We start from the raw sequence: 12,007 nt of genomic DNA on the forward strand, positions 1-12,007 counted from the left end.
TCCGCTCGGATTCATGTTTTCAATTTAACGGATGCATCCTCTTAATTTTAAAACAGCCGTCATTATATTTTACATCCATGTTTGAAGAGATCTCCAAGATGGAATATTACCATTACTCCATTAGAATTGAACAGTGTGCTATATATTCTAGCTTCCAGCAAAGCCCCCAAGTTTGTTTTATTGTTTTTATGAGACAAATCTGCATGCATGTAGGTGTTGTTCAAAAAGTGATTATATTGCCACCTACTCATTTGCATGCAAATTAAAGAATACGTGTCAGTGTAGTACGCCGGCACATATGCTCCATTTCAACTAAAAGTCTAAGCTTATAGTTGGATTGTACATTAATGGTTATATGCTCAACACGCCCCTTCACGTGTGTGGTGAGTTCCAAACAACACATCGTAATGGCTTATGGGGTGACGTAGAGATTCGAACCCATGACCTTTGATTTGGCCCTGATACCAAATTGAAACATGTTATGCATGCAATATAATGCAGGCAACCTATAAATTGCATATATGGCTGTGATAGATCGATGAGAGCGAGAGATCAAACAAACATATATTTAAGATGAAAAGCAGCAGCGAGGTGGGAGTGTTATTATTGGCGGCAATACTGTTCCTGTATCTCCTTCCCCGCCCAACTCATTCCTTTAAGTATAATCCCATCCGCCTTCCCACCGCTGATGATGCCGGCACGGCGGTGCTGGACGCCGACGGAGACCCCGGACGAGTGTGTAGATCGGACATATTGGGACGTTGCTGCCCAGGACGACCACGGTCATTTTAATGTCAAGGCTGACAATACTGTCTCATACAACTTCAAGATTAAGCTAGCTGACGGTAACAATTAGGGTGTGTTTGGTTGGTGGGTTTTGCCCATATGAATGGGTATGAAAGTGATTGTTGTTGTTTGGTTGATAGATTTTTAGAACACTATTATGGGTTTCGAATACCCCATCAATTGAAAAACTCATACCCAAATACAATAAGGATTTCATTCTCTTATTCATTCTCAAGCACTACTATTAGTAATCATTCTCATTCCACCCTACTACCAAACATGTTAAATACTTTCACCAAAACCCGTTACCATTACCAAGTATTTGATACCAATTCCGATTCCCATTCCTATGTGCGAACCAAGCACACCCTTACATAATCACTTAGGGTGTGTTTGGTTCGCACATAGGAATCGAAATCAGAATGGGTATCAAATACTTGGTAATGGTAATGGATTTTGGTGAAAGTAGTTAACATGTTTGGTAGTAGGGTGAAATGGGAATGGTTACTAATAGTAGTGGTTAAGAATGACTTATTGTATTTGAGTATGAGTTTTTCAATTGATGGGATATTCGAAACCCATGGTAATGTTCTAAAAACCTAATCAAACAACAACAATCACTTTCATACACATTCCTATGGGCAAAACCCACCAACCAAACACACCCTTACTGTCACTTCGTCTCCCAACAAAAGTGCTATAAACTTGGCCCAACCGATGTCTACAGGAACGGCGATATGCATTTGGGTGAGACTTTTATTCCCATCGTTGTTCAGTTTGTCAAATCTAATTAATATAATAATGCTACTTGTTTAAGCGCCCACCTGTACCGCCTAATAATAATAATAATAGTAATAATAATAATAAGCGCACCGTCATTTGGTCTTGTCTATTAAATCATTGAGTCATCGTAATTGATCAATCATTATTTTGTGAACCATGGTCCACATAAGTTGTGTGGACCATATTTTGTCTACTGTAAAATAATATACATTCAGTACAAAAATAATGTACATTGTATTCAGGGGATGTACATTATTTTTGTTCTGAGTGTGCATTATATTGTATAATGTACATTCAGTATAAAAATAATGTACATTTAGTATGTTAAAAATGTACTTTTTGTTATGGTCCACACAATAATTTGCCGTGATTTACATCCTCTCACATGCTCTGTCGGGTATGAATGTGGGGGTCCTTAGAGTTGGAGATTCAACCTTTTCAGAGAAAAAGAATAATAATAATAATAATAATAATAATAAAAATAATAATAATAATAATAGTTAATTCCACCATAGATTTTAGTATTTTTTAATGATATTTCATATTTACACTTTATTATATTATTTTCTTCCCTTAAATAACCCTGTATGGCTGTATTTCGTTAACTATTTATTATTCTTAACTTACTCATTAATTTTTATAAGATCTTAGGTTCGAATTCATCGCAATTAGAGTTGACATAATTGTTAAACAAATACTACAAATATGCTAAAATGTATATATATATATATATATATATATATATATATATATATATATATATATATATATATATATATATATATATATATATATATATATATTAAAAAATACAATATAAAATTTAACATAAACTTTGGTTAAATAATTAGTCCGGTTAAATACATAGCATTCAAAGTTGAGCATCAAAGATTATAAATCAGGAACCTTAAAAATCATTTTCCAGCATTTTTAAAAAAATTAGATTAATTAAGTTTTTTTTTTTCGTTTAATTAATCTTCTTTTGATTATTTAGAACAAGATCAAACTCAATATTTCAATTATGCTTTTGCATTATTTGAATAATTTAGGGTCATTATGGTATTAATATTTTTTGTTTGTATTTCTATAATGGTACAATTGTACATTAATTTACAAATATTGTACTATTTTTTTTATCGAACAAAATTGTTCTTACATCATTGTCAGACATGCGCAACATAACTACAAAGTTGTTGATAGAAATATAACTACACATGGAATCTAAAATGGTAGGATCATTTTCCAAAGAATTGACAATGTTGATATTCCACCCGCCCCAATTGAACAAGTTTACATATCATTCTCAAAATTTTATCAAATGCATGAAAACTTCTAAAAAAAATTTGTAAGTTAATAGTTACTATTTATAACAATATCCATTGTAATCACATATTCTGAATTATTTATTATCATCCTTTATTGACAGCAATTGTATCAATTGTTATTTACAAACTCTCAAAACAATAAACAACTAATGGAAAAAAAAAATCAATGACTTTATTGTTGTGGATGAAAAGTAAGTACCCCACTTTATTACTCTTATTAAATTAAATAAATTAGTAGCTACAACAAAAAATAAAACATATGTATTTAATTAATTTAGAATTAGATGTCTATAATGCTTTTATTCAACAACAAAAAATATTATTCATTATTTTCTACTTTCAAAGATTCCTTAATTACCTTCAAATTCATTAATTAATTATAGTCACTACATTGTCCATTATCTTCTTTATACACTATTTTGTAATTAAATATCAAAATTATAATACAAAAAATGTTATATATTTATTTACCAAGTATTTTAAACAAATATTTATATTAATATTGTGTTCAGTACTTTCACATGATAATATACTTCGTTAATATATGAATATTGGAAGATGTTGAGTATGTAGCAGCTCATCAGAGAGTCGAGTTCAACATTCTGTCTTCATCGAAACATGACGTTAGTTGACTGCTATATTTGCTACGCAAGTATAAGTAAATAAAGTTAGGCATTCGTTACTATCTCTAACATTTGGCATAGTGATCTGATAAGCCTTTTTTATCTTGACAATTGGTATCTAAACAGGTCACAATATATTACATATTGTGCAGTTTTTTAGGTTGACAAAGTGCTAGAATGGAAATTATTGTACAGTGGCGTTGCGCTTTTACAACCTTATCTCTTGTTGTCTATAAATTAGTGATGATCTATATTCATAAATCATATCCAAGTTTTCTTTTAGTAATACCTAACATATAAATTTTTTCTGCCATCATTGAAAAATTGTTCTATGTTTGTCATGTTGACAGATAAACTTCATTTATATTTGAGTTTTGGAAGAGTTAAAGATCAGTTTGGAAGAGTTAAAGATCAGAGGGCAATATTTACTTAAATCATTACTTAATACTTAATAGTCTGAAATCTTCAAAGTAGATAGAGCCAATATGGTATCCAAAACTAAAAATCCAATATTTATAGGAGTAATTCATAAATAACTGCATAACAATTAACAAGAATATAATTTGGGGACAAAATGTGGGAAAAAGCTTTCGGGAAGACAAACAGTTGGTAGTTGATTACTGTGTAATAATTTTAATTTTGATGAGATTTGGACACTTCTCGGCCTTTAAGGTCAGGAAACTGACCAATTACAAAAATCAGGTGTCATATAAGAAACGGGTCAATTCCAATGTCATTTCTTCATACATTACATTATTATTTAATACATGTCATGCCCAACCTGAGCAACTAACCACACACTGTCACATCAAATTTGTTGGTGAGATTCCAACATTGTGATCTCTACTCTATTATTATAAATAAAGACCACCCTCAAGTAGTTGTGAGTGATGATTTTTCACTTTCTAATACAATTTTTTATCTAGTAAAACCTTTCAAACTCATTTTGTATTTAGAAAATTGAATTTTAAATCATTAACACTATTAAAAAAATACATTTTCCGATCCATATTTTAATACAATCATATATCTCTTTTAATTTATTTATTTAAATAAACATTAATTTGTTAATTGTTATATAATGACAGAATTGGATGCATATTTTATTTGTATTAAGAGATGAAAAATGCTAACAAGTATTAACCCTTCTCATTTAATTTGCAAGATATTTGTATAGAGATTCCAGTTTTAAAAAATCATTTCTAAGTATTAACCCTCCAAATTGTTTTTAGTGTGTATATATATTACTAGTTTTTTACGCGCATTGCGCGGTTGGGATAATGCCCAATGTTATTTTTTTAAAATAAATACTTTAAAGTATATCAATGCAAGATTATATTGGAATTGTTCATACATAAATAATTGAATGTTAAATTTGCGTATTTAAATAGGCAATTCTAAGTTTAAATAGGCAATTCTAAGATTGATTATAATTGTCAATAAAATAAGTGTATAGGTATGGTTGAAACCAAATACGGGACATAAGGGAGAGCAAATAAAAATTAGTGCATAAAATATTAAATATATACTTAATATTGAAGAGCTAACTGCTGATTGCCAAACAAGAACATTGTGAGATAGTTTCTCACTTCAATTTGTTGTGTGATTTGAATACTATTTTTGTCAATAAATCCCCCAAGTAGTTAATATGATTGGCTTAATTATAATTTTTTATTTTTTATTATTTTAAAAATAATAATAATAATAATAATAATAATAATAATTATTATTATTATTATTATTATTATTATTATTATTATTATTATTAAATATATGTATACCATTAGGTCATTTTACATGTTAATCTAACCAACTAATTTTTTTAAATATCTTTTTACCAACTGTTAATATAATTCGTTGGCCAAATTCATTAATATAATCCGCTAACACTAACCGCTAACTGTTGATTGTCAAACAAGGACATCGCGAGGTAGTTCTCACTTCAATTTGTTGTGTGATTTGAATACTCTCTTTGTCAACAAATCTCTCAAGTAGTTAATATGATTGGCTTTATTAATTATATTTTTTAAATTTTTCATGGTATTAATAAAATACTTAGTAAATAAATATATAGCATTATTTTGTATTATAACTATGATATTTAATTAAAAAATAGTGCACAAATTAAGATAATAGACAATATAGTGAATATAATCAATTGATGAATTTGAATGTAAAGAATTTTTACATTGGAGAAATATAAAGATAATATAACTAATAAAATTATTTCTCTTAATTAGTTTATTGATAATGAATAATTTTTTTTAATAACGACATTGTAGGGACAATGTAGCGAATATAATCAATTGATGAATTTGAATGTAAAGAATTTTTATATTGGAGAAAAATAAATACAATATAACTAATGAAATTATTTCTCTTATTTAATTTATTGATAATGAATACTTTTTTTTTTGAATAAAGACATTGTAGACACATAATTCTAAATTAAAGAAATTCATATGTATTATTTTTGGTTGTAGCTACTAAATTATTGTTTAATTAATTTAATAAGAGTAAAATAGAGTATTAATTATGTCAACTTTGATTGGGATGTGGTTCGAACCTAAGACCTTTCTTATTGAAATCAATGAATAAGTTAATGGTGAACTAACAGAAATTAACGAAAAAGATAATATTTAACGGAAAAGTTAACGATTAATCATATTCATTAAGGATAAATTAAGAAATCTTAAGAAAAAATTAAAATCTGATAGATCTGAGTCATTCATTTGATTAAAAAATTTGACCGCCATTTTTTCTACCTATTATAGGCCTAACTCTCTTGGCCTCTTTTTAGTATAGTAGATATTGATTTCTTTGTTGGGTAATGTTGGTTTTCAAACTTTTAGAGCAGTCTGCCGGTGGCTCAACACGACCAAAAAAGTAACTGTTTGCGGAAAAATTATGGGCAAATACTCAAAATGTTCTCTTAAATTTGCTGGTGTGTATTAGAAATTACTTAACCCCTTTTAAAGTGCATTAGAAGGTTTTTTATAACGGTCCGAGTGACCGTTGGACTCAGCCTCGTCATTAAATACATTTTAATAGACTAATAATGAACAATAAATGCCTTAATTACACCCTAATCATTGCCGGCTCTTCCCCTCTTCTACAACGTAGGATGCCTACTACTTCACTCAATCGGTTACCAGGTGCCTCCTTCACGCGATCGGCTCCTCGCGACCAATCCAGGCAGTCCTCTGCTCGACAGAACAACTTTCCTTTGATGATTCTGCCAAGATTAACATTCACCATCTTTGGTCTTGGCAAGACGTACCCCTTCTTCTTGTCCTACTCTCCTGGCGCTACCAATCTCCCTCATTAAACACAAGTAGTCTAGACCTTCAACATTCTCCACTCTCGTACGTGAATCTAGACATCTTGAGATGTGATATATATATATAAGGAATAGTGACGGTTGAGGGACGAGTCTAAGGGTGTGATAAGTGGTAAATGGCAAACAAGATTGAGTTAATTCTATTTTTTGTCCTAAATTTATAGGTGCAGACAGTGGCAGAGTCACAATGGGGACAGTGAGGCTGTCACCCACCCAATATATAGTATATATACCAAACATTAATCAAAGGTTGCTTTGGTTTAGATGGCAAAACCACTGGTGTAATACATAATAATGGCCCATTGTTTGAAACCTAGTGTTGAGTTTGGTTTTTCAATTTTTAAATAGCAATAGTTGGAATACTAATTTGATTTTTTTTTTTTAACATTGTGGCTTTTTTTTTTCTTTCTTTCATTTTTTAATATTATTAGTTAGATGAGTGAACTTTTGTTTTGACATTTTTTAATATTTTTTTATCTTGATATATTTTGATTTTTCATCTCTAGTCAACAATATTTATGACTTGGTTTCTAAGTATTTCATTTTTTAAAAATACCACGCTCGTTAGTTTTAATATTTTGCCCCCACCGAATAATATTTCCGGATCCGCCACGGGATGCAGATAATTCACTTTTAATTTATTTTTTTTTATCAGAACATCCACGTTTGATTCCATTATTATTGTGACATGATCATTTTTATTCACTGTCAACAAAATCGTTGAAATATTGCTAAATACAAAGGAATTTCGATCATTTTTATACAAAGTGAGTTGACTTTACTTTATTTTTTTTGAAAAAATTCGTAATTAAAAATCGAAATGACTTTGTATTTAATGACATTAAAATTATTTTGTTAATAGAGGACCAAAAATGATCCTGTCAAAATAATACTAGGACCAAATGTAGATGTATGTTATGATAAAAAAGAACTAAAAGCGAATTGTCACTTATAAATCTATACTAGAACAAAAAACGTAAAAGGCAAATGACAAACAATATAATATAATCAGTTACGTTTATTCAATTCCATCAACACATGGACGGCTAATTTAGATGCATGCTGACTAACAACTTGGGGCGGGCCTGCAGCATGTTTATTCTTATATACACATACACTGGACGTACCTACCTATAGGTGGTAAGTAGATACATTATTATTATTATTATTATTACTATTGCGTAGCTAGCTAACTAGAGACTAGCGTAGCGGTACTGGTGCCCGCCCGCTTAAACAGGTAGCGGGCTGGGCTAGCATTATTAATTTTTTAATTACTTTTGAGAAACTGAACAGTTAAGGAAAGATAACAAATACCCAAATGCATAGTCCCAAGGGGGCACCCGGGATGGGTGCAGAGTGTGCCAATGCTGAAGCACGCGGTGGAGTCGGAGGGACAGTAAGCAATTTGGTAACGGCGATCCTCAACGGTGTTGTCACTGAGAATCATGAAGTTGTGGGAGAAACTGGTCTGAGGCGCGACAAAAGAAGGATCATAGCCGGGGGTAATGTCCCAATATGCCTTATGCGCACACTCGGGCGGCAGCGTGGAAAAGGAGAATTTGATGGCCAGGCGAGTGGACTCCAAGATGGAGGTGGCGGTGGCGTCCTCGGGAATAAACTTAACGGCTCGGCCGTTTTCCTTTGGGTCGGATGTGACCAAGAGGTTGTCTGGGCATCCCACATACGGCGGCGACGACCTCATCTCCGGCGAACCTGAATTAGCAAGTATCACGTCTCCGTAACCGGTGGTTATGTTGTAAAGTGTGTTGGGCTTGACGGGGTCTCCGTCGGCGTCCAGCACCGCCGTGCCGGGATCATGAGCGGTGGGAAGGCGGATGGGATTATAAGTAAAGGAATGAGTTGGGTGATAGAGGGACAATAGTAGTGTTAGTGCCAATAATAACACTCCCACCTCGCTCCTGCTTTTCATCTTAACTTAACTGAAATACTGAATTATATATATATATATAATATATGTTTGATCTTTCTCATCGATCTATCACAGCCATATATGCAATTTATAGGCTACGCTGCCTTATTTTTTATTTTTTTAAATTAATTAAGAAGCTAAGCTAAGCTTAATTGGGGGCATTATTTTGCATGCATGTATGTAGTGGCCGGCGTACTACACTTACACGTATTCTTTAATTTGCATGCAAATGAGTAGGTGGCAATATAATCAGTTTTTGAACAACACCTACATGCATGCAGATTTGTCTCATAAAAACAATGAGTTAATACCCAAAATCGTCCTCGACTATAGTGATTTTTCTCAATTTCGTCCTAAACGATTTTGGTGACCTAATATCGTCTCAGACTTTTGTGTTTCGCTCAATTTAGTCCTCCATTTGTTATTCCGTCAAATTGGTGTTAAATAAATGGACAATTCAGTAATGTCAATATTGATCTCTCTTTACTTTCAACTTGTGAAGTGCGAAATTCCTCTTTCTTGTACGAATTACACCCAGAATTAGTCCCGGACCTGCAAATCAAATTTTATATTCGCAGTTTAATTTTAGAAGTAATTCTGGGAGTAATTCGTAAAAAAAAAAAAAAAAAAAAAAAAAAAAAAGATTTCGCAATTCACATGTCTATGAGTAAAGAGATGCCAATATTAAAATTACTGAATTGTCTATTTATTTAACACCAAATGGACAGAATAACAAATGAGGGACTAAATTGAGCAAAAACACAAAAGTCTGGGACTAAATTGAGCGAAACACAAAAGTCTGGGACGATATTAGGTCACCAAAGTCGTTTAGGACGAAATTGAGAAAAACCACTATAGTCGAGGACGATTTTGGGTATTAACTCTAAAAACAGTAAAACAAACTTGGGGGCTTTGCTGGAAGCTAGCATAGAACTGTATGTACAAGTGTATGTTCATACTTGGGGGCAATATATGGTGCACCAAACGCCCAAATGGCGCTGAACTCCTCCAATAAAGACGCCAAAAGGGGCGCCATTTTTGCGATGGTCTACAGTGCAATGCCATATTTGGCGCTGCACTGTAGCTTGACCTCAAAATGGTGTTAACCTTTCTTATTTGCCCTTTGACCCTTGTCGTTTTTATTAATATTGGATTGCCAAAGTAAAATCACCACTCTCTGGATTCTCAAACCTCCTCACAAACACTCCTCCATTCTCTTTGCAAAATGTCGAGCTCATGCACAACCCGAACTGCATCATACTCAATGGTGGAAGATCAACATTTATGTTGTGTGTATTTTTATATTAGCCAAGATCCTAAAGTTGGTAAGAATCAGGCACAACAAGAATTTTGAATTCGTATTGCGATTGAGTACCATAAAATGCTATCAGTAAATAATGGTAATATTCGATTTTAGAGATCTCTTCAAACTCGAATGCAAAATATAATGATTGGTAATATTCTATCACATGCATATATGCAATTTATAGGCTACAAGTGTATGTTTAAACATGTAAAGAATTATAAACTGAACACACTTGTAAGAGTGCTGCAAACATGCACCATATATTGCCGCCGAGTTTGAACATACACTTGTACATACAGTTATAGCCCCCAAGTTTGTTTTATTGTTTTTATGAGACAAATCTGCATGCATGTAGGTGTTGTTCAAAAACTGATTATATTGCCACCTACTCATTTGCATGCAAATTAAAGAATACGTGTAAGTGTTGTACGCCGGCCACTACATACATGCATGCAAAATAATGCCCCCAATTAAGCTTAGCTTAGCTTCTTAATTAATTTAAAAAATAAAAAGTAAGGCAGCCTAGCCTATAAATTGCATATATGCCTGTGATAGATCGTCGAGAAAGATCAAACATATTATATATATATATATATATATATATATATATATATATATATATATATATATATATATATATATATATATATAATTCAGTATTTCAGTTAAGTTAAGATGAAAAGCAGGAGCGAGGTGGGAGTGTTATTATTGGCACTAACACTACTATTGTCCCTCTATCACCCAACTCATTCCTTTACTTATAATCCCACCGCTGATGATGCCGGCACGGCGGTGCTGGACGCCGACGGAGACCCCTTGAAGCCCAACACACTTTACAACATAACCACCGATTACGGAGAAGTGATACTTGGTCATGAGTATCCGCCTCTGAATTGCCCATACGAGGTATTGGTCACATCCAACCCACCGGATAACGGCAAATCCGTTAAGTTTTTTCCTGAGGACGCCACCGCCACCGCCACCTCCATCTTGGAGTCCACTCGCCTGGCCATCAGATTCTCCTCTTCCACGCTGCCGCCCGAGTGTGCAGATAGGACACATTGGGACATTTCTGGCGGCTATGTTCCTTCTTTTGTCATGACTCACCCCAGCTTCTCCTACAACTTCATGTTTAAGAAGGCTCCCGACACCACCACAGTTGAGGATCGCCGTTACCGAATTGGTTACTGTCCCTCCGTCTCCGGCATGTGCTACACCATTGGCACAATCTGCACCCAATCCGGGTGCCCCCGTGGGATTGCGCATTTGGCTATTAGTTATTCTCCTATAACTGTTCAGTTTCTCAAAACTAATTAAAATTAAATTAATAATGCTAGCCCAGCCCGCTACCTGTTTAAGCGGCCGGGCATCACTACCGCTACGCTAGTCTCTAGCTAGCTAGCTACGCAATAATAATAATAATAATAATAATAATAATAATGTACCTACCTACCACCTATAAGTAGGTACGTGCACTGTATATGTGTATATAAGAATAAACATGTTGCGGGCCGGTCCCAAGTTGTTAGTCAGCATGCATCTAAAATAGTCGTTCATGTATTGATCGAATTGAATAAACGTAACTGATTATGGTCCTGATTGCTAAAGTAATTAGTCTAAGTATAAGTTAATTTTGACTTATTTGATCACTATTAGTTATTTGATTTGATTTAAAAATCAATATAAATGTTTAGTTAATTAGTTTTTTGTACTTCAAAAAACTACTCAAAGTAACATTTTCAATTAGTTTTTTAAAAAATGAAATTATACCAAACAACTATCAGCAAGGCCGACCCTGAGCATGTTTACCCAGAATCATTGCACAGTGTCCCAATTTTTGGGGGCTCCATAAATATATCATAATGTATATATACTATACAACATGTAAGTAGCCTGCTGTAATATAATTTTTTT

General features: G+C 32.8%; 1 protein-coding gene across 1 annotated transcript; it reads left to right on the plus strand.

Annotated features, from left to right (window-relative positions):
• Window positions 1–10,768: 10,768 nt before the first annotated feature.
• Window positions 10,769–11,410, plus strand: LOC109165729 (sporamin B-like). The gene has a single exon (XM_019314635.1). The coding sequence runs from the start codon at window positions 10,769–10,771 to the stop codon at window positions 11,408–11,410; it is 642 nt and encodes a 213-aa protein (XP_019170180.1).
• Window positions 11,411–12,007: the final 597 nt, after the last annotated feature.

Source organism: Ipomoea nil, unplaced genomic scaffold (genome assembly GCF_001879475.1).
Source record: "Ipomoea nil cultivar Tokyo-kokei standard unplaced genomic scaffold, Asagao_1.1 scaffold0317, whole genome shotgun sequence".
Taxonomy (NCBI): Eukaryota; Viridiplantae; Streptophyta; class Magnoliopsida; order Solanales; family Convolvulaceae; genus Ipomoea; species Ipomoea nil.